This window comes from Perca fluviatilis, chromosome 2, assembly GCF_010015445.1.
Source record: "Perca fluviatilis chromosome 2, GENO_Pfluv_1.0, whole genome shotgun sequence".
NCBI classification, from domain to species: domain Eukaryota; kingdom Metazoa; phylum Chordata; class Actinopteri; order Perciformes; family Percidae; genus Perca; species Perca fluviatilis.
In genome coordinates this window covers 18,890,488-18,914,848 of record NC_053113.1, presented here as the reverse complement: position 1 = coordinate 18,914,848, position 24,361 = coordinate 18,890,488, and the positions used below count along the sequence as shown (strand labels likewise).

Below are 24,361 nucleotides of genomic sequence, written 5' to 3'. Positions count from 1 at the left end.
AGCTACGTTCCTGTCTCACTATGCTCTACCATCTCAGCCCAACCTATAGAGAATGTACCTATAATTCAAAGGTCCTAAATGCATTGACATCTGAGTGATCGAGTGCTGCTGCTCTCCCTTTCATGATGGTGATTGCTGTCTACAACACTGTAGCCACTGAAGATGATTTAGATGTTTGGACCAGTTCCCTCATTTGCTGCATCTACTGGTGGGAACTACAATTGCAACATACAGTGGCTCAAAAGTATAGGCTACTGTAGCAGGTAGTAGCTTTTCTTTAATTTCTTTATTTTCAGACAACCATGCACAGGATAATAAACTCAGTTATTGAAAACACAGCAAATGGCACTGGGACTATGGCTTTACTGTAACACTAACCCAACAGTAAAGTTAAGAAAAGAATATTATAAACCACTGTTTGCTGCTTGCCTCCAATAATCATTTGAGAAAAGAAGTGTGCAGAGAGGCTAGACCGATACAGAGAGACAGAAAGAATGTTTTTGGTATTCACCTTAGCTATATCTTCACCCATCAGTCACTACTTCACTTCATGAATAGGTTTGGATTGTGTTATTAGATGAAGGGACTGTACCTTTAGGGCTTGGGTGGATTACAGCCAGAGCTAGAGAAAAGCAGAGAGAAGGAAAGAGGAAGTTAGAAAATAAAGGTGAAGTTTTGATACCCACAGATAGTAACCTTTCAGCCAATGAACGGTTTCAGGATTTCTCTTGCTGTTTTTGGCCTTTACGGAGTTCAGAGAACATACTTTGACCATGTTGACTTGTTCCTTACCTTTATCCCGCCTAGATTGGCTGGCTGAGTAACAGAAAAGAAAAGAATGGGTAGAGGAGCATTGCATTTGTTCTGGTAGATTATCTAATTAATTCTTGTCCAGTAGGTTTTGTGCTTCTGCAAACATTTAAAACAATGTAACATTGGGTGCAAAAACACCAAAGCAAATACTGCTTATAACCAGTGGTGTCACCACAAACAATCCTGTGCTTTTAAATCACAGAAAGGCCTTATGAGTTATTTTACTGTAATGTATATGTGTGTATGGTTGTGTGTGTAGGTGGGGAGGTGACCAAGCCGTGGTTCACTCAGTACTTCCGGGGCAGCCTTTCTGGATTGACCATCCGACCGGGGAAGATCGAAAGTCAGAAAGTAATTTCTTGTCTGCAGGCCTGCAAAGAAGGACTGGACATCAACTCCCTCGAGAGTCTGGATAAGAGCATAAAGGTGTTCATTCATAACTGGCTGCTGACCATAGCTTCAAATTTACCATCCAGGCATGAGAGTGTTATCAAACTTCTCATCTTCTGTAACTCTCGGCAAGAAAGCAAATTAGCTAATTTCCCAAAAATGTTAAACTATTTCTTAAAATGTAGTCCAAGTCCAGTACAAGTACAGTCCTGACTCTACTGACACACAAAAACAGTACTTCTTTAAATCAGTTGGCTTCCGAGAAACCCCTCAGACGCCCCCACACCCCCACCCCACTTTCACCAGCTCAGCTAATCCATCTCCCTGCACTGTGGAAGATAGAGGGCAGTCAAGATGGATAGGTTTTTTTTTGTAGACTCAAAGCCTGCCCCCTACCCACCCATTCTCAGCTCCTTTAACTCCTTTTCCACCTATCTCTCTTCACTCTTCTCTCCCTCCTGCTGCTCTTTGCATAGAGCTCATTGGGCTGTGGTGCAGCAAAGAGATCCTTGCCAGCCTTTTGAGAAGACAAGGTGGGATGAGGAGAGGACAACCTCTCTAGGGCCAGTGTAGTTTATCTTTTAAAAGCTATTTCATTTTCTTCAGCTCCCATAAGTCTATGGGAGGCTTAAGGAGAGCATTTGGCAGGTGTAGGGCTGGCACAGCAAAATCAGAAGAGAATAACAGGGAAGGAAGAAAAGATGGAGGGAGTTTGTGGCAGATAGACAGTAAGGGGACAGAGAAGATGAGTGGAGACAGCAAGAGAAGGAAAGGTGGTAAGGGAAAAATGACAGAAAATGGGAGCATTGAGAGCCCCATGGAGTGCTGAAGTACTGTCACCTTGCTGCTGAGAGCCAGTTTTAGGGGAGTTTTAAAATGGGAGGCACTCAGTGCAGTTCTAGCAGGAGACCACTAAACCCTATTTTAAGAAAGAAGGGCCTCAAATCACTACCATCAATCCCTGCAGGAGAACACACACATCTGTCATACTTGTGAGAAGAGTCCACTGACAATTTTCTAGCCTCTTTAAAGGGCCATACCAGTGGGTTTTTTAAGACCCTTTACAACAAAGTACACACATATTCCTTTCACTATTATACTACTATCGTCTATGTAGCCACTGCTTTCCATTAATTCCAGTACAGAAAATATATTTACAAATGCCTGAATTGCTTGAAACTGATGGAACTGATTGACTCCAGCTATAAATGTCTCTGTTCACGTTTCAACATTTTATCATGAACTGCTTCAGGTCTCTAGCCATCTAACATCTCAGTTTTCTCTTTCCATAGTTTCACTTTAACCCAGCACAGTCTATGTTGGTAATGGAGGGAGAGGACTTGGAAAACATGAATGCTGCTGTGAGGAAAGTTTCCTACATAAACTCTCGTCAGTTTCCCACACCAGGCATCCGACGTCTGCACATCTCCACTGCCGTCCAGTACGTACAGCACTTTTGTTCTTCCTTCTTATTAAAGTTGTTTTTTTCTCTATTCTTTTTTTTACTTTCTAGCTACATTCCTAGGATTGTTTCCTTAAGTCCTTTCCTATTGTCCCGGTTTCACTGTATTTTCTCTTTCAGATATCAGAAGTGTTAAACCACTTCGGCACTTCTGTTAAGTGTTAAGACAACACAGTAGATATCACAGCCTGACTGATAAATAAATCTCTTCTCATGCATTGATCCCAACCCACCACCCACCCACTCTTTTCTCTCTCTCTTTCTCTCTCTCTCACTGTTTCTCATTTCTTCTGCTGTCACTTTTCTGTTCCTTTAATACACCGTTTTCTGTTAGCTGTCGCCACCGGGGGCCAGTTTTTACATTTTCATGTCATGTATTAATATTTCTGCCTGGACTCTGCTTGAGGAATGAAAAAAAGAGATACAAAGCAAGAGAGAGAGAGAGAGAGAGAGGCAAAAAGAGAGAGAGAGAGAGAGAGAGAGAGAGAGAGGTTGTCTGGTAAAACAGCCTCCCTCAGCGGGTTACCATTAAAATTCATGATTGTTTTAAATATATGTAGACCCCTACAGTGCAGCCCTGGGAGTTCACTCCCCACCCTCCTGTTGGGTTCGATGCACGGCCGTGGACCAGAAACTGCTGGCGATGAAGCAGAGTCATCGTAGCTAGAGGCAAACCGATTATCAAGGAATACATTATGCTAATGACTGCTAAACTTGCGTCATCGCTAAATGTTGTTCAAATGAAGTTTTTCTTGCAGACCGCTGACTGGTCTGTAGTTGCCATAGCTGTGTGCATGCCTGAGTGTGTGTGCATGTGTGTATTGAGGGATGGAAACAGCGTGAAACACTACTTGCGGATATGTGTGGCAAATGTGCGAGAGGGCGTCCATTCAAAAACATATGTAGAGACTCACTGATGAGGTGTATTTTAGTTTCCAGTTTATTTTTATACTCACATCCAGAAGAGACACGATTTTATTCCACATCCAGTGGAATAAAATCTCCTCAAATAAGTTAGTCATACGCGTCTGAAACATGGCATCCTGCCAAAACTGCATAAACTCCCCTTGCTGCTACAGACAGTATCGCTCCTCATAAATGCACAGAGATTTTAAATATTTCCTGCTGAGCAATGAAACTTATTTCGTGCTGATGCCTATAGTAACTGCAATTACTGCAGGCATCAAGAAAATAATTAAGCAAACAGCACTAAACTTGAAAACAACCTTTGTGGACTCCCCTGTCATTTTTTTTCATTGGGACAATCTTATTCGACCACTTATTCCGCATGCCTTTATTTCAGTAATCTAGCATTTTAGTTCTTTCTTAATATTTATGAACTTCTCCATTAAAATACGTACCAATATTAAGATAGCCAATACCTGTGAAGGAATGTGGCTCAATAGAAATGTCAGATATTTTGATGTATGTGTTGCAGCACAGTTTACATCAGAATGTAGGTGAGAAAATAGAGGATGCATAACAGCTGAAATCTATTGCCCAGGTTTCTAACGCAGGAAATCAGCTTGTAATGACTTCTTGCTGTAGCTGGTTACAGAGCTAGAGAAGGGAGAGAAAGCATTGATGTCCTTCCCACTGACAGACGTTTGTGTGCTTGAAAGGCTTTTGGTGAAATGTAAAAACAAAAATGAGGTTGTTTGTTCAGCTTTCACGGCTTACACCTCCCCCTTCTCTCTCCCCTCTGTCCTCTCATTTTAATGTCTCTTATTTCTCATTTGATTGATGTGCAATATGCAATCTTCACACTGTGTGTACTGTACGTTTGTATCATGCATCACAATGGTTGTGAGTCTGATATCTGCACTCATTTGTGTGAATATGGGCATCTGTGTGTGTCTGCTCCCCCATGTGTGGCTGTGATGTGAGCTCACAGCTTGCTAGCTCAAGTCCTAGAGAGCCAATACGTGTCTGTCTATTAAAGGTTGCCAGTGGATGCTGTGCATTTAAACACATGCTAGCACATGCTGATAGGCAGGCAGGGAGGCAGGCATGCATGTGTGAAAACCCAGCAAGAACAATGTTGCAGGTCTGTGTCTCTGCTTCCTGAGCACTGACAGAGTGTTTTAACCCTGTGGTCTGGATTTATCAGCTTTTAGTACAGCTAAGAGTGCCTGTTGGTATTGATAAACTTTATTAGCTGCTGTAATATTTCATAGTTTTACATTCTGATGCTGAACACTATACTTGTGTTAGGGACCAAGCTATTTTATAAAATGTCTTTTGTGCCCCTCTGTGCCCTCTGTCATCTTTTGGTGCTGTGTATTAATTTGACGGTCCTTATATAAGACCTTCTCGTTACTGAATAGGGCTCAGAAGTGTTGAGTGAAAGCAGGATGAAAATAAAGACATGCACTAAGAGACACTGTCATACACTCACAAAGGGCGACTTGTATTTGCTGGACATATTGTATGTGGGAGATTGCAGTCAATGCCATGGTATCGTATAAGGCTTCAGTAATATTAGTCACCAGTGAAAATTAGTTTTTAGATTTCAATGTTATTACTGACTACACACTACTACACACATCCACAGGAGAAAGAAACTTTATCTGGGTTCCTAAAATGAGGCTGCAGCTGCTAATTAGCATAGGAGAACAGTAGGATATAAACCATGAACTAGAAAATGCATTTTCTGCAGAAAATGCTTGTGAATGCTAAATTGCTAAAGCTAAACCGGATTGCTTGCATAATTGTGTAAGAAGAAGGTGAAGTAGTGAGAAAGAATAGTTGGGAATGGTTTTAAAGGGGTGATAGAATGCAAAACCGATTTTACCTTGTCATAGTTGAATAACGACAGTTCGGTGGGTAAATACATAGAAGCTCAAAATCCCATTGACACCCCTTAACTATGAAAATCTCATATTTTGAAACTGCCGCTGAAAACAGGCGAATCTCAATAAAGCTAGTTGCTTACGTAAGCATCTCAAAACCTGTACCTTTGTCACGCCCATGGGTGTATTAAGAGAACGGTCACGCCCCAACATTTACATAGGCTACACAACTGACCTGAGATCAGTTAGTCTTCTGAATCTAGGTTGCGCAGATCTCTGCTATTCCATTACAAAATTCACATCTGAAACTTTTTTATGCGAGGTCAATATGGGCCGTTTTACGAAAATTGATGTCTAATTGCAATTTTTGTCCGACTGTGTGTCGGACTTCAGCAGCTGGTGCTGCCTGTGTAGCTGCCTCGCCGCCTGGCCTGCCTTCCTTCACAGACCCCGGCCTGCTGTGAGGTAGATTGAGCTACGTCAGGGCTGGCAGCCCACAGCACTCCATACCCGCACAAAGTCACCGTTTTGTGGGTTAATGGACTACCAAACGCCACTGCCTCGACAGAGCTCCAGGGCCTGCAACGCCCCTCTTCCTGCTAAATGCCCCATGTGCGTGAGTGAGAGCGCGGTCAGCGAGCTTGTTACGCCAGCAATCTCTTACCACAGGTTCCAGTTAATCTTATAATGTGTGTAATTATAATGTGTTGAGTTATTTAAACAAACGATCGGTGAAATAAACACCTCTTGTCCGCGAGTCTCATTGATAGAGCCTGCGGCTGGATGGAGCTAGCTCTATCAATGAGAGCTAGCTAGCCTCCTCTTAGAATTCCTCTGAAATTCACAAAAATGTATCAAATTGAAATCGGACACCATTGTTAGCTTTATAAGACCTTGGGGTAGAGGTTATATAAGTGGCGTGACGAAATTCAAACTGTAAATATACTCGAATTACGCCGAAAATGAAGCTAACTATCCGTGATTTGTAGCTACACATAGCTAGGATTGAAGGGACAGTCACAGCTAACAAAACCCTTCATGTTCACAAATATTCATTAACTTGAAATCGGACACCATTGTTAGCTTTATAAAACCTTTAGGTAGATGTTGTATAATTTGTGTGACGAAATTCATACTGTAACTATACTACATATAGCTAGCTAGCTGCTCCTCCTAACAAAACGAGTGACGTTCATAAAAATGCCTCACATTGAAAACGAACACAACGTTAGCTTTGTAAGACATTGGGGTAGATGTTATATAAGTGGCGTGATGAAATTCTAACTGTTAATATATTATAGTTATGCCGGCAGCAGGCCGCTGAGCCCCGGTAGTGCAGTATCCACAAAGGGTGACTTTGCGCTGGGTATGGAGCCCAGCAGGCTGCCGCTTTCTCGTCAGACTGTGTGGAGCTCCTAAAGTCCGGCACGTCTTACCAAATTTGCAATTAGCCATCAATTTTCATAAAACGGCCCATATTTGAGCTTTATATAGTTGATTTCTCGCATAAAAAAGTATCATAAGTGAATTTGGTAATTAAATATTGCAGTGTTTGGAATATGAGATTCTATCGCTTCTCTAATGTGTGTGTATGGGGGATTCGCTCAACCAATCAGTGCGCGTCTCTAATGTGTGTGTATGGGGATTCGCTCAACTAATCAGCGCGCAGCTCATCTAAATATTCATGACCATACCATATTTGGAAGAAAAGCTCTTGTTACAAATAGGGCCAAAACACAGGGATGCATAAGGGTCAATAAACTATCAACCAGGCCATTTTCAGCCCAACCAATGTTACATACCCCATTAGGAGACCATAAGGAACAGTGTGAAATACCCTATACAATCATTCTATCACCCCTTTAATTAGTACGAATTTCACTGAAAATGTTGAAACCAATTTTTTTAAAGGAAAAATCATAGTATAGCATGTTTAAAAGTCATAGCATGGCATGTCAAACAAAATGATTAAAAAAAGTCAAAGCATTGCATGTCGAAAAACAGTCATCATATGGTATGTCGAACAAAATGATTAAAAAAAGTCAAAACATTGTATGTCGAAAACAGTCATCGTATGGTATGTCGAAAAAAAGGGATTACAGTCATGGAATATATATGTTGAAAAAAGTCAAAGAAAAGACATAGCATAGTATGTCCAAAAAAGTCATAGTATAGTAAGTCAAAAAAGTGATAAAAAACCCTCATAGTATATCAAAGTATAGTATGTCTAAAAAAAGTCAAAGTATAGTTTGTAAAAAGAGTGATAAAAAGTCATAGTATAGTATGTCGGCAAAAAAACGTCATGAAAAGGGCCAGCCCAGACTGGTAATCGAACCTGGGTCAGAGTCTGCAGTGACTGCATGCTGGTTGACAGTTGGTGCAGTATGTCCAATAAAATGATTTAAAAAAGTCATAGTATAGTATGTCGAAAAAAGTAATAGTACAGTGTGTCGAAAATAGTTATAAATACTAATAGTATAATACGTTGAAAACAGTGATAACAAAGTCATAGTATAGTATGTCATGAAAAGCTATTAAAAAGTCATAGTAAGGTAGGTCGAAAAAAAATCAAAGTATAGTTTGTCAAAAAGAGTGATAAAAAAGTCATAGTATAGTATGTCGAAAAAAGTTTGAAGTTATGAAAAGGACCAACCCAGACTGGGACTCGAACAAAGGGCTGAGTCTACAATGCTACATGCTGGGAATTGAACCTGGGTAAGATTCTGTAGTGATTATGTGCTGATTAATTGTTGGTGCAGTGTTAACCCCTGAGCCACTGGGCAAACAAAGAGATTGTATTGAAAACAGTAATAGCATAATATGTCCAAAAAAAGTCAAAGTACAGCATGTTGAATAAAATGATAAAAAAGTCATAGTATAGTATGTAAAAAAAAGTCATAGTATAGTATGTAAAAAAAGAGTCATAGTATAGCATGTCGAAAATAGTCATAGTATTGCGTGTCGAAAAAAGTGATAAAAAGTCATAGTATTGCATGTTGAAAAAGGTGATTAAAAAGTCATAGAGCAGATAGCTTATGGTGATAAGTGTATGATTTGAAGACAGAAGGTTGAGTATAGTATGTCAAAAAAAGTAATAGTATAGTATGTCGAAAAATGTCAATGTATAGCATGTCGGGAAAAGTGATAAAAAGTCATAGTATAGTATGTCGAAAAAAAGTGATAAAAACAGTCATATCATCAAATCTTGAAAAGATGATAAAAAAAAGTCATACTATAGTATGTTGAAAAAAATGATATAAAAGTCATAGTATAGCATGTCGAAAATAGTCATAGTATTGCGTGTCGAAAAAAGTGATAAAAAGTCATAGTATTGCATGTTGAAAAAGGTGATTAAAAAGTCATAGAGCAGATAGCTTAGGGTGATAAGTGTATGATTTGAAGACAGAAGGTTGAGTATAGTATGTCAAAAAAAGTAATTGTATAGTATGTCGAAAAATGTCAACGTATAGCATGTCGGGAAAAGTGATAAAAAGTCATAGTATAGTAAGTATGTCGAAAAAAAGTGATAAAAACAGTCATATCATCAAATCTTGAAAAGATGATAAAAAAAGTCATACTATAGTATGTTGAAAAAAAAAATTATATAAAAGTCATAGTATAGCATGTCGAAAAAAGTGATAAAAAATTCATAGTATACCACGTCGAAAAGAATAAAAGTATAGCATGCCCGAAAAAGTAATAAAAAGTCATAGTATAGTATATATAAAAAAGTGATAAAAAAGTCATAGTATAGCATGTCAGTTATTATTACTATTATTATTATTTTTTTAAAGTGATAAAAATTGCAAAGCATGCAACCTTCTGTCTTCTAATAATTGGCTTATCACCCTAAGCTATCTGACCTGACAGAAGGCATTGTTTTTGGCATATCTGTCTCTTTCACCTGGAATTTTGGACCTCAAAACTTTCCAAAATAATGAAGATTTGGACACTCAACCTTCAGTATTCTAGTCATTGTCTTGTCACCCTAAGCTATCTAAGCTGTCAGATAACCTTGTTTTTGGCATTTTTGTCTCTTTCACTTAGTATATTGGACCTCAAAACTCACCAAAACATGAAAGATTTGATCACACAACCTTCTGTCTTGCAAGGTTACTCTTATCACCCTAAGCTATCTATCTTGACACAAAGTTATGTTTTCGTAAAAAATCATAGTATAGTCGTTATATGTTTCCGGAAATGTTATCACTTTTTTGATAAAAATGTCATAGTATAGTATGTCGAAAAAAGTCACAGTAACGTATGCCAAAAAAAGTGGTAAAAAGGTCCTAGCACAAATAGTATGTCGAATAAACTGATGAAAAGTCAAGATATAGTATTTCGAAAAAAGTGATAAAAATTACTGAAACATATAAGGTTTGAACACAAAATCTTGCATCTTCCAATCATTGTCTTATCACACTAAAGTATATAACCTAAGAGAAAGCTTTGTGTTTGGCATATTTGTCTCTTTCACTTAGTATATTGGACCTCAAAACTTACCAAAACATAAAACACTCAAACACTCAACCTTCTGTCTTCCAATCATACCCTTATCAGCCTAAGCTATCTGTCCTGACACATAGTTGATATTTTATAGTATGTCAAAAAAAGTCATAGTATAGAATTAAAATGTCAAAGTGCAGTATGTTGAAAACACATCACCAGCCAGCACTGAGAATGGAACCTGTGTGAGAGTCTGCACTGATTACCTATTGGCAGCAGTGATAACCTCTAAGCCAGTGTGCAATCCAAGTGTTTACACTGAAAACAGTAATAGCATAGTATGTCTCAAAAAGTCATAAAACACCAGCCGATTGCCAGCAGTGCCAGCTTGTTTATTCGCATCAGCTCTCACTCCCCTTCTTCACCTTTCCAGGTGTTTTGGTGAAGACACTTGTATCACCATCCCAGACATCGATGCAGTGGTGATGGTGTTGCAGCCCAGTGAGCCCAGGATAACCATCACCGGAGTGGAGAGACTGAATCAGCCGGCCTCCGACCTCAGAGCGCCAGGCGGCACAGCTCTGTTCCAGGACCTCCACATCATCAGCACAGTCACCAGGGCAGACGCCACCGCACATCACACAGGTATGGACTATCACACGGTGCTTACAGGGTACTTTCCCAGTGCCAAGCTCATTCTCCAAAAGGTGCAAGTCTGAGTGTACCTCACAAAGTGGTAGACACATACCCCCCTGCATGTGGAATGCTGTCTTGACTAAATATTTCAGCTGTTTTTCATATTGATTATGTGTTCACTTATTCATGATGTCACAAAGCCGATGCAGTGCCACCTGTTTCGCTATTAAAACAAAGCTTCAGAGAAAGCTGAACATTGCGTAACGTCTCATGAGACTGCGAATTAGCGGCTGAGAGCATTTCTTTCATCTGGTACGTCTGCATGCAGCGTGAACTCAAAAAAGGTTGTGCTTTTGCTCTCACACTGCCAGCTTCTCTAGCTTGGTGTAAGTAAAGGTTATCAATATTCCAAGAAAGTAGTTACCAGTGAATCTGTGTGATTCAAAAGCATGGAATTGTTCAGATCTTTACTTGAGTAAAGGTATGAATACACACTATAAAATAAGCTCTTTATCTTCTGGAATGGGATGTATTTCCGAATATATCCAGTAGAATATGGGATGGTACAAGATACAAGAGGGGTTTAACTCAAGGCCATCAGATGGATCTCTCAAAACTGGGCGTTACTTAGCAAAAATACGGCGGCACAATATGAAGTTGTTAATAACTAACTAAAAAAGCCCATGCGGCCCAGTTTCTTTTAATAAAAGAGACTTCTGTAAAACATGTTGGCACGACACCTCCGAGTGGAACGATAATATCTTGTGAGTCATTTTCATTCAAGTGAATTGACGCCAACTTGGACTCCAGTATCCAGTTCTTATATTACATCCATAAACATATATCCATATCCAATACATTTTAATTGTTTAACATATTTTGCATATAACAAGAGACAACTGAAAAACTAACACAGGGTACTGGATTCAAACTTAGAAAATGTGTTTTTATTTCAAAAGTAGAGAAGTAGAGAACTAAGTTTTCGCAAAAATGCACTTAAAGTATTACAAGTAAAAACAATATTTCCTCTAAAATGTAGTGGGGAAGAAGTAAACAGTAGCATCAAACGGGAGAACCCAAGTACCTAAAAATGAACCATGAGTACAATACTTGAGTAAATGTGCCACTGGTTTGAACATCCATGTAACAACCCCTCAGATACAGTTGAGTGCTTCCGTTTACCAGAAGTAATCTACAGTGTAAGATGTAGACTTTTGTTCCATGCATTCCTCGCCAATGTTGAGTCAATTTCCTGCTGCAGAGTCCCTCCACTCTCCTGTCTGTTCCTATGTGACAGGGAGGGGGCTGAGTAAGACCTGCACCTTCTACAAGACTGATTCTTGGGACAGGGTCGAACCGCCTTTACCGGCGCCAAATGAGTATGACATTTAAATCCCGACGACTCGTCCAACGATCTGACCACCGAGGCTGGAAACAGCCCGGCTCGGCCCTGGGCCCCCACCGATCGTAGCCAATTAGGAGCAGATAAGCAGAGCGAGAGGGAGGTTTTATCCCTCCATTGTGTGTAATGCGGCGGAGGAAGAAGAGCAGAAAGTGGCATTGCTTTAAGGAGTCGGTGGAGCTCTTTCTGCTGGTGAAATAGAGACTGCAGCTGGGGGGAAGAGATTAGCTGGGAGCCAGAGAAAGACATAGAAATGGAAGAAAGAGAGAAGAGAGATGAGGAGAGAGAGTTTGTGTGGGTGCGGGAGGCAAGAAGTTCCATAATGAGCAGATTTTGTGTTCTCTCTGGGCTTAAAGGATTCCAGATAAATCACATATTTCTTTTGCAGGGCATGCAGTGAGTCTCATTCGGACCGTGTTAATCACCCCCTCGTCTTCTTCTATGCTTTGTCTCTCCCTGTCATTCATGTGTCTTTCTATTGAGCGTGCTCAGCACACTGCCTCTCATGCTACAGTATCTTTTCAAGGCTCATTCCAGTGTCTTTTGTCAAAGTCAAGGTCATCAATTCCCTCTTAAACTCATTTTTAATGCTCAACATTTTGTACCAGTTGCTTTAATGGCCATTTTCTGTTCTCTCTCTCCTCTCCTGCTTTGTCTTCAGCTTTCATTTCAGTTGCTCTCCCAGTCTCTCTCCATCTCTTTTCTTTCCTTAGTAATTCTTTCTAAGGAGCTCAGCTCTATTTATTTCTCTTCATCTCCCTCTAAGATCAGGCTGCACACAAACTGTTCCTGGGACAGTCCTGCACTCAGGCTGTACTATAAGAGTGTACTAGTTTGTGTTAGCTACCGTACTTTTTTCAGTTCTCCATTCGTGTCAAAGCAGAATCTAATACCAAGCAGGATACAGTAGCTTATTAATTATCATCATTATTATTGATATTGTTGGCCACCTGGGGGCAGACAAACTACACAACGAGCTGAAAAACACACACCTCTGCCCTATCATTGCCTTACATGGTGTTTTTGGCGTTAGCAAACATTTTCTCACTTATAGCCTACATCCAGCAGACACAGAGCAACGTCAGCATTCATTTAAAGTTGTGTTTCCAGCCACCAGACAAAAGTCCAACATTCACTACTTTTGTTTTCCAACTACTCCTGAGGGAAATAACTTCTTTAGCTACTAAATGCTCCACTATGTCCAACAGCTAGTCGCTAACTTTGTCTGTTTGCTGCTTGGTGCTGAGCAGGGTACAGTGGCTTTATCAGAGCTTTTTTTGCTGCTGCCTGCTGCAGTGTACAGTAGTTGCTCAACCAAAACAATCAGAGGCTGAAAAGTGACGTAAAGCTACATTAAGGTGTTCCCTCCGAGCCCCTTTTCAGTAAAAGCAACAACCCCAAACCAAAGAGCACCTTTAAAGAAATGCCTTCATGCACAAAAAAAAGTATATTCTCTTCTGGAACACAACTTTCTTTCTACTTGTTTTGCTCAGTCTCCCCCTTTTCTCCACCTAATCTCTGCCTCCCCCCTAAGACCCTCGTCCAGACAAACACACACACACACACACACACACACACACACACACACACACACACACACGCACACACCACATGTCTGTCTTTCTCCATTGGGAAGCTGTTAAATGGGCATAGCTGGTTCCCTCCCCAGGGAGTGTACAGTGAGGGAGAAGGATGGGTAGCAGTGAGAGGTGGAGGCTAGTACTAAGCAGCCTGTCGAAGAGGCCCAGCAGCCACCCAGCACTGCTGTGGGCTGTCTGAGGGGACTTGTTACCACAGCAGCTCACAGCGATGTCTGTGTTCCCAGAGTTGACGAATAATTGGAGTCTAGGCGTAGGAGCAGGTGTGTTGTGTCCTGTACTGTTTGAATTATGGTTCACGCTATATTTGTATTAGTTTGGTTCATTTAGTGAGATAAGAACTTAAGTAACCACAATTAGGTGCATAAAAATGGGCTTCCAAGAAAACTGCAGCACAGTTTATTAGGAGTGAGAACATAATTCAAATCCAAGTTTTATTGCCAGCAGTTCCTCATGTTTGAAAAGTCTAGAATAACAAAATGAGGTGAGGCTAAACTGACACTGATATTGTTTGGTAGTTCTCTGGTAAGAGCACAAAGTGTGTGTGTGTGTGTGTGTGTGTGTGTGTGTGTGTGTGTGTGTGTGTGTGTGTGTGTGTGTGTGTGTGTGTGTGTGTGTGTGTGTGTGTGTGTGTGTGTGTGTAGCACATCGACCCGGGGTGCTGGAGGAGATTATTCATAACTTGGACTACTGTGATGTCCTGGTGTTGGGGGAGGAGCTAGTGCCAGAGCAGGAGTCTCTCCAACTGCAGCGCCGCGCTCTGCTCGGAAAACACCTCGACGCCACTAACTCCACTTCTGGCATGTCCATATACGGTAGGTTACTATGGTAACCACACCAAAGTTACTGTTAATGCGGTGTGTTCGTAGCCAGTTGGTTAATGATAACAACAACAAACAACTCTCCCTTTGACACATCCATAGATTCACCTTAACCTTGTTTAAAGTGATTTCTACCTTCCAACTTGCCCCTTGTCTTTCTCTACAAGCAATAACTGTAACAACCCCCTGCTGCCTCTTTCCATAGGTGTGGACTCCATGTCCAACTATGAACAGGTGATCCGACAGGTGCGTTACTATAACTGGCGGCCTGGACAACTAACAGAGAGAAGGTTTCGCCTCACCTGCTCGGAGCTCAATGGACGCTACACCAGCAATGAGTTCAACCTCGAGGTCAGTGTGAACTACTGCTTAATTTATGTGGATTATGATGTAGATCAATTATTTCCCTCTTTATTCAAGCCAAAACACCAAACGTTCTTTGGTTCCAGCTGCCCAAATTTGAGGATTTGTGGCTGTTCTTTGTCATATGTGACAGTTATCTGAATATCTTAAGTCAAAGTGTTGAAGAAAAGCAACAAGCACTTTGAAGACATCACCTGGAAAATTCTACAGTTGTTACTATCTTCCGACATTATATAAAAAACCAAAAACAACTACTGATTAATAAAGAAACAAATAAGGTAAGTAATCAAATCTGGACCAACATCATTTAGGTTAATCCAAATGTCCTGAGTGCTTTCAGTTTAGTCATCTTATGTAACATATGGGTGGAAATAAAGATGAAAGATCCAACCCACCAACTCACACAGTAAGATACATGTTTCAAGCACTCCTAAAAGGAGTGACAATGGAAGAAATATGTCCCTAGAGCTGAAAAGCAGCTCTAAAATAACAGATGGCATTGCAAATATTTGCAAAAAATATTGATATTGCTTATGATAGTCAGAAATAGTAATAGCAACTCATGACCAAAGAGAAAATTGCTGCTTACAACCAACTGGACCAGAAGTGCTATTACTGGCAAAAAGCTGACTCAGATCAGGTGTCTGGCAACACTTTCACTTTGAGAGCAAATTTAAAAATGAACCACAGTAGCCATTCCATTAGCATCACTTTCAGCCTTAGTGGCAGAACATACTTGAACAAATAGCAACTGAAAATTGAAAGATTTTATGTATACCAAAAAAAATTGCAGAAAAACATCACATTTAACTCAAATGCAATTCCACACTTATGTGATGAACATTTTAGGAATAATCTGATTATATCCAATCATGTTAATGTGGACCTTTCAGTTGGAAGTGCTCCTTCAACAGCAACACCAACACAGCCTGGTTCAACATATCAGAAGAAGGCACACTGCAACACTGAACACTACCTTCTCCTAAGGAGACCTTGAAATTGAGCTTCAGCATCAGTTCTGGCAGGCCAGGTAGTCAAGACGCTGCTAACGCTATTGGCCAACAATACGGTCTCATCAGCTGATCTGGATTAGCACATCAGCTGGTCAACACCCCTCGCTGCTTAATGGCTACGCTCAAGACAGGGCGCCCTATTTAAAGCAGATTCAGTTTGCTCCTACCTGCTTGCTGCTCGCTTCTCTGCCGCCCGCCACCTCCCCAGCTCCTTCTTGTTGTGTATAGCGTGGCATTTGCTTCTATGTCTTCGTTGCTGCTCTGTTCATGTGGGGGAATAGTTCAGCTCTCACAGTCATAGCCATACTACATACATACTACATACATCTCAGAGCCATACTGCCAAAATTTAATTCAGAATGTATTAACTGAAATGCAATTTATTCAATAAAAATTTCCTAAATAATTTTTATTGTCATGTGTGTTCTTGACTTAATGGACCTGACAGAACTGCTCTACAGTGAGATTGACTTCTCTGGCAGCATGCAGAAACCTTCACACACACACTCCAGCTCAATGTGTCAGCTAACCACTGTTTGTTTCTGTCCCTCGACCAAACACAGTTTGACTTATTCATACATTCTCTGCTGTTTACTTGGAGGGAACAAAATGTTTCACTAGACATACAGTAGTCTGAGCCTTGGAGGATGTCAATGAATCTAGTTTACATTTAATTTCCTGTTGTGAGCTGACCCCATCCCCCAAAAGGCATATACATACATTACATTTGTCCTGGCCTCGCTCTAAAATCTTTACTTTATTCTTATCTAGAATATATCATTTGGATGAGGCAAGGCAAGTTTAGGCGTACAGGTGGGAGACACAGGGAATACTTGGATAAGAATGTAAAATGTCAACTGTGATGACTTTCCCTTTCAAAAATCATCACTTCGGCTTCATCTGTTCCCAACCAGGTGAGCGTACTGCACAGTTCAGAAGCAGGGGAGCATGTCAATCACATGGTAGCCCCGCCTCAGTACATGCAGGTGGTCCACCATCCATCCATGATTCATGACCTGTACCCCAGCCACAGCTCAGGTAAGTAGATTCTCTAAGTCTTTTGTAAACAGATGTATTAGATGTATTAGCACTACCATGAAATGTTATGCTTATTTACTGTGTATTTTAATGATGGCACTTGAAAATCTGGTTCAGTCGATGTGAATTAATTGTGACCAGACAGTGCAGCCTATTTTTAATAAAGTCATGTTGTCTCACCCCACTTACAATTTATAAACAAACAGTCGAAGGCCAAAGTGAAAAAGTCACTAAAACAGTCATGACGGTTGCATGATCAGCATGATGGACAGCACTACACATCAAACAAGCAAGACTATAGCAACATGCAGCTCAGGGCACATCTTATTCTACTCTCTCACATATCTATTATTCGGAATTGGCAAACATACGCTGAAAACCCCCCAATATTTTAACCACTTAAAAGCTGGAAGACAATTTAGGAAAACGACTTTCACAAAAATCATATAAATTTGCTTGTGTTGTTTGTGAAGATCTTCATGTGTTGCCACTGTGCATACAGGCCTACTTCGCTGATAACATACCTAGCTTTGTCTTCACTTTGTTTATGTATTTTATTATTGATAAGTTTCATTTTCTGTTTACTGATTAAATGCTCCATTTACTATTGTTGATGAAGAAGGAGAGAGGAGGTCTGAATTAATGTTGTCGTGGCATATTGTGAGGAGAGAAAAGGGCATCCAAAACATATGTAGCCCCATGGCCTAAAGTAATATTAAGGCACCTCACCAGCAGAGCTACAATGGAGTAAGGTAGCCATTTTCATCAATCTATACCAATGGTACTCAAATGCCATTTGTTTGGTGGATATAGTGAGTGATATTTCAATTCTAAAAACTCCAGAACTATGGTCACAAAAAGCATTGTGTATTAATGGGAGAAGGGACATCATTGTTAAACTTTGACACTATTAAGATAAGATAAGTTAAACTTTATTAAGGTAAGAACATAACAATGTATAACAAGACAACAATGTGCTCTAGGACGAGCAAAGAATAAATAAGGTCATATTGCACAGGCCCTGATACAGTAAAGTATTGCACTGCCCCATAATAAAGTTAGTTATGCAAAGGATGCAAAGTGTGGATATAGGAATTGCACATAGTGAGTAAACATACACGGGTTACATTGGTTGAGGCCAACAAATTATTATAGTGTTGAGAACAGGACTAGTAGTTTGTTCAGTAGTGATATCGATGTAGGGACAAATGAAAGCTTGAGGCGGTTGCTTTTGCACCTACTGGCTCTATAGCGTCTGCCAGATGGAAGGAGTTTGTATTCTTTAAAGAGAATGTATGAAGGAGCTTTCAGGATCCTGTGTGCATGTGTGATTACGGGTGACTCAAAGAGTATTTGAGGGGGTGAGTGTGATTTTTTTTCCCTATTACTTTCATTTCTGTTTTGATCATGTTTGCTATTTTAGCTTTTGACTGGACTGAGAGGGTTCCATACCATGTGGCCATGCCATATCTGATGAAGCTACCTAGCACAGCATTATAGAACATTAGCATGCACTCTGTCCCGACTCCAATCAGTCTTATTAGTCTGCGAAGAAAGTGAGTTCTTTGGGCCGGCTTTGCATACAGGAAGTCCACAACACATGTTAGTGATGTATCAAGATGTTAACTGAAGGTGGAGTTTGCTTTAAAAGATCATATATGACACCTGTGTTAACACACATTTGGGGAATATAAATGTGACAAAATGTAGACGATGACTTGACAAAACACTGAGAATTAGACCCATGAACTTCTTGTCACTGAACCACAGCTGTAAAAAAGAATAAAATAAAAAAATAAAGCAAGGGATTTTATGTTAGCTATCCATCCCGGGGTAAACATAGCTAGAGCCGAGGGAACATTCGGTTTCGCTTTCTAGTTTGTTTATCGTTCTGTTCATCTCACACAGTGGTCCTCGGTGATAGAGAGCAGTGTGAGGGGCGCCTCTCAAATGATACAGCAGGCTTATTCCCCTCCCTCGGTGTATATGAGTGATCTGAAGTAAAGAGAACATGGTGAGGAAGAGAGACATTGGTCTAAATCTACCACACCAGAATTAATTATTCATTAGACTCTAATGGATTCTACTTAGAGTCCTGGAGAGTTCAGTGGTCAATGCTGTTAACAGCCGAGAGAGAGAGAGAGAGAGAGAGAGAGAGAGAGAGAGAGAGAGAGAGAGAGAGAGAGAGAGAGAGAGAGAGAGTGTGTGTGTGTGTGTGTGGCACAGCGACCCGGGGTGCTGGAAGAGATCAGAGGAGAGGGTTGTGAGTGGTGGTTGAAAATAAATATACGACAAGAAACAAATTTTAATTTGTAGTTGTAGTTTGTAGCACGTGTGAATGTTTTAGATGATGTCATGCGTGAGAGAGAGTGTGTGTGTGTGTGTGTGTGTGTGTGTGTGTGTGTGTGTGTGTGTGCGTATGCATGCGAGCAAACACTCATCCAAGTTACTCTAGTGGCTGCACGAAGCTTCACTGTGAGAGAGATCAAAGGCCGTGGATTTAGTGTGAAAATCTAGGGAACTAGAGTGAACCAAATGATCATCTAAAGAGTCCTCTGTGAGTCTCACTCTTGTTAAACACACACACACAGCAGCAGGGACTAGTGGAAAGAGGGCAGGCACAGAGAAGTTGTTTTATTTCAGTAGGCTTGAGATCAGAGCAGGAGAGAGAAACATTTTAGATCAAGAGAAATCCCTCAATGTGTGTTGTGGTTATGCTACTAAATAGGGCTTATGATACATCTTTGCAGCCTTGTACTGCACTGGGACCTTAATTAAATTTGTTTACATTTATATATATATATTTTTTTTCTTTTTCTTTTTTAAACACTATAGCTTACACAGGGCTATGTGTTAAACACATTGAACATTTCTGTGGCTGATGACTAAATTGTTAAAAAGTCAGCTAAAAGGAAACATATGTATTCTTTAAAAAAGGAAAAAAAAAAGAATCAAACTATATATCAGCTCTATATAGAATCAAACTATGTGTATATTGCCATAGAACACTTCGACATATGACAATGCTAAATGAAAAGTCAGGGTTTTTACAATTCATCCTGAGTGGGACACGACTGTCTGAACAACATTTCTTGGGAATCAATCAATAGTTGAGATATTTCAGTCCGGACCAAAGTAAAGGACAGAAGAGCAGACTGACATTGGTGAATAGCCACGGTACTAGCATGGCAAAAAAAATAAATCAAAAATGAAAGTAATTACAGTATAAGAAAATCAATAAGCTGTCACAATAATTATAGATCACAATCATCATCTTAATTAAAGTTTTAAAAGGCATCTCATACAATAACATGAGAAGTAAAATAATATAGCAATAGGCTGTTACAAAAGGCAATCAATATCCAAGGTACTATTTAACCATAAAGAAACGGCTGAAAAATACCTCAGCTACAACTTCAGAAAAAAATAACAATGATTTGTCAATAGCCAGGCTGATAAGCCTGTTTTATGAGTGGGGGTGAAAAGTTTGAAAGACTTGGGCAGGGATGGTCTAAGATGGAAAGATGCTATTGAGTTGCATTATGGGATGTGTAGGATCCAGTTATTTGATCTTGCAACTTTTCAGGGACTTTAAATCAAGATATATCAGCCTCTGCTGTTGTGAGTTGGACCATACATTTCCTGTTATTTAATCTGCCTCTTGCAAGTACTGCCTCATGGTTCAAGTGCACTACTAAATTACTGGAGTACCTCTGTGAGTGTTTGAAAAGTATGAATACAAAAATATATGTTCCAACAAAATATTTCTTGCCTGGTGAACATCTTCTGACCAAAACATTTTTAAAGACTAACGTGAGAACAAGTGGATGACAGTGTGTGGGATTCCTGGTTCTTCCTCAGTTAACTGATTTAAAACAAAAAACAAAACAAGTGTATTATTTTTAGTATATGGAGTGACTCATTGAGGCAACTTTGGCATGACTGCATTGATTTTTCCTGGTCCTTTTTCCAAAGATGGGTCTATTCACCTCTCGCTCTTCTCTCGTCTCGTTCTCAGCGATGCCGAGTGCTGCCACCGTGGTAATTGTGATGTGTATCGCTGCTCTGGTGGTGGTTGTGGTGCTGGGCATCTACCGCATCCATCTGACCCACCAGCAGGAGGTCAAACTGGCGGAGACAGCCAAAGAGGCAGACGTGACCTGGGATGACTCGGCTCTGACGATCACGGTCAACCCGATGGAGGTAGGAGGGTGGGGGATTGGAGGAGTGTGGAAGGATGCTGTCAGGGTGGGTAGTAGGAATTGGAATTAGGTGATGAATTACATAGATATTAGTGACTGGAATATGTACAAAAGCTAAATAAATACACCCATGCTTTGCTTTCACTTTACGATTTGTGCTTTTAATACTAAACTTTGATGATTTAGTTTCTGAAACTCTGAATATTTCTCACCACAGAACCTGGAGGAGCCCCAGGCTGCAGAGGAGGAGGCCAGTGAGGAGGAGGAGGAAGAAGAAGAGGAGGAGGAGGAAGATGAAGAGGAGGAGGATGACATCACCAGCGCTGAGTCAGACGACAGCGAGGAGGAAGTGGACGTCCAGCTACCCAGGATGCAACGCCCAAACAAGAAGGGCCTAAACTGGGACAAAACAACGATATCTTATTGAAAACACACAATTCACAGTCACTCACACACACACACATTCTGCAACACGTCCATACTGAAACCTCAAATCAGATGGTAGAAACAAAAAGACTTTATGTGATGTTGATACTCTAAAAATGAGGTAATATCTCCCCCTACTGGAAGACTTCACTGAACTACACATTGTGCAATGATTTAACCTTAGCCTTGTCAGAAAACACCCCGTTTTATACAGCTGATAAGAAAAAATATGACACTCAAGCTGCTCGTCAATCAAATGGCTTTCATTCTAGGGACAGCTCGCCAAATTTCGGTCCTCGCCTGAGAGCTTTTATCTCTATCTGTCCCATTACAGTCTACACCACAACTACGATCTTTAGTGAAATGAAGTGGTTGGAATCTCATGTTGTCAATGAAACCCTGCACCGTACATTCAGTTTGATGTGACACCTGTAGTCCACAGTGAGATTTCTCATGTCCCATGAAAATGCAAAACAGTCTTTATTTACTGTAAGAAAACTGAGTTGCAAAAGTAAAGAAACTGACTATTTTTTTGGTTTGTATACTTTATGTTATTAATCAGTCTTTATTCTAGCCTACGTGGCACAGCCAGGTGATTTTACAGAAATAGCATATTTTCAATGGTACTCAAAAAAAAAAAAGAAAAAAAAAAAAAAAAAAAGATGATATGTGTGTAGTCATGGTGAACTAGCTGAGGGGTCTGAGTTCTGGGTTTTTGGGAAAGAGAGGAGTCTCCTTGTACATTTTTATACGCTCCTTTCTTGTAAATATTGAGTATAGTAGGTGACCCCCCCCCCACTCCCCAGTCCCTAGCACCACTTTCTCCACCCAGAAACCCTCATCTCCACCTGTATACAGCACACATGCCACCTCTTCATATGTATCTTGAACCCTTACTGTAGCCTGCAGGAGTCTTCACTGAACTGACCCCTCAGTCCTCTGTGTGTGTGTTTGTAGCTCAGTGTTTAGATCATTCCGAGTTGGGTTTGTTAGTATGGATGTGCCACTGCCTTCATAGCGACTGGGTCAGTTTAAGCTGCACTACGCAACATGTTCATGGAAAGAGACACCGGTCTTATACATCTAAATCAGACAGCAGGGATGTGACAGAGAAGAGAGTCCCCTCACTACTCATACTGTATATAGTCCACAAGATGTGCCCAAATGAAATCTTGGTCTCAGGTGTGGTCACAGCAGCGAGGTTCAAAACAATAAGCACTCCCTGAAAGAAAGCTACAATGTTGATACCACCATATCACTATTAGTCATTAATGCCGCATCGCAGAGATGTAGACAGTGAGAAATTCTAACTTTCTACAAGAAAAAGTGCAACAGCACTGTTCCTCGACATTGGAATTTCAAGAAGGAAAGTCAATAGATGCAAATATCAACATGAGAGCTGTGACTGATCAATTCTGGATTTTTTTAGGCCAATACCCATATCATTATTTGACATAAAAAAAATTGACAATTCTATGCATTTGTTTTGTTTGTTTTTACGTAAAAGAAATTGCATAAATGTACTTTTTTTTTAATAAGGAACCTTTTAAATTGGTTATCAAAGCTAATATATAATATAATATAATGTAGAATATGTACTGAGTGGAACATTTTACAGTAGAAAAATAAACTTCTAACCACTGAAAACAAATGCAATATAAAATATTAAGGTTAAAAGTAAGGCTCAAATATGTATTAATGTAGCCTATATTTATTTTAATGATTTAATTTAATATAAAAAAATAATAAATTCATATAACATAATAATAATAATAATAATGTAATATAAATATAACAGATGAATATAAAAGCTGCACTAACTAATATTTTTAACAATGGATCAAATGACCACATGTAAAATATGGTGTCACTCGTAGTGATGAACCCACTGAGAGTTCTCATCAACTCTACAGCTCCCCCTCAGCTCTAAAGAGCTTTTGTCTTTCAGCTCATTGTTTTGGTTTTACAACTCACAACTTCAAAGTTTTGGTTCAGTCTTTCATCAACCTTATTTCCAATAGCTCTGATAAACCCACTGTACCTGCTCAGCACCAAACAACACACAAAGTTAGGGGCGAGGTGGTGAACACAGTGGAGCATTTAGCAGCTAAAGAGCTGATTTTTCTCTCAAAACTGAAAAACTAATGAAACTTCATTAATTGACCAGAAACACAACTCCATGGCGTGTACTTTAAAAGCTACAAAGCATCACTTTTATGCCCATGATCTCCTAAGGTACACTTTTTGTCAATTTTCATGAGCTAATGCTGCCAAATATCACTGACATAAACTGTGTGCTCCCATGTGGCAAAGAAAACATTCCTGTTAGAAAGAACTGAAACGTTACACTTTACCTACAGAAACCTTTCCAACTTTGAATGAAATGCAGCATTAATGAAAGAAATCCCCACTTCATCAGCAGCACTTGGTGCAACAGAATTGTGAAGTTGCCTGAGCAACTTTCCCAGTCAAAGGTTTCTTCAACTTAAACTGAAAGGGCATTAATCTATGGCTGTGGCCATCCTGAATCCAGTCTGTCTGTAACGTTCGATAGCAAAGAATCCACAAACAACAACAAAAGTTGAATTACATGTGACACGTGTAGTGGCTGAAGTCTGCCACAGATATATCAATGTTTGGTTAAAGTCACAAACACTGGAAAGTTTCCTCCTCTAACGTAGTGAGCCTCTGACAGCTTTCCTGTGGCCGTTGCTGGGAGAGAACCTGCTGTATATGTATACTGTAGTTCTATGTTCATGTAAAGATCTCATGTGTTGTTTAAGAGTTTTCCTCATTTCATGTGACACCTGTTCTTGTGACGTCAACTCCCTCCTTGCACCCTCTCCCCCTCACTGCGTCGGAACCTTTGGTGGATTTTGCATCGGCCCGAGCCCTAATGTTGTCCTGACATTTGTTTTTAGAAGAGGAGGACGGTGGAATTAACATGGAAATATTGTAT

At 40.1% G+C, this 24,361-nt stretch overlaps 1 protein-coding gene across 1 annotated transcript in view; it reads left to right on the top strand.

Annotated features, from left to right (window-relative positions):
- LOC120547915 (calsyntenin-2-like) overlaps positions 1-22,043 on the top strand; it is a 248,888-nt gene extending 226,845 nt beyond the window's left edge. The window contains exons 10-17 of the mRNA XM_039783743.1: positions 1,073-1,239; positions 2,496-2,644; positions 10,337-10,548; positions 14,184-14,354; positions 14,566-14,711; positions 16,651-16,774; positions 20,793-20,977; positions 21,194-22,043. Of these exons, the coding sequence (XP_039639677.1) occupies positions 1,073-1,239; positions 2,496-2,644; positions 10,337-10,548; positions 14,184-14,354; positions 14,566-14,711; positions 16,651-16,774; positions 20,793-20,977; positions 21,194-21,403 (1,364 nt within the window). The 3' untranslated portion in view covers positions 21,404-22,043. The remainder of the gene's footprint in view (positions 1-1,072; positions 1,240-2,495; positions 2,645-10,336; positions 10,549-14,183; positions 14,355-14,565; positions 14,712-16,650; positions 16,775-20,792; positions 20,978-21,193) is intronic.
- Positions 22,044-24,361: the final 2,318 nt, after the last annotated feature.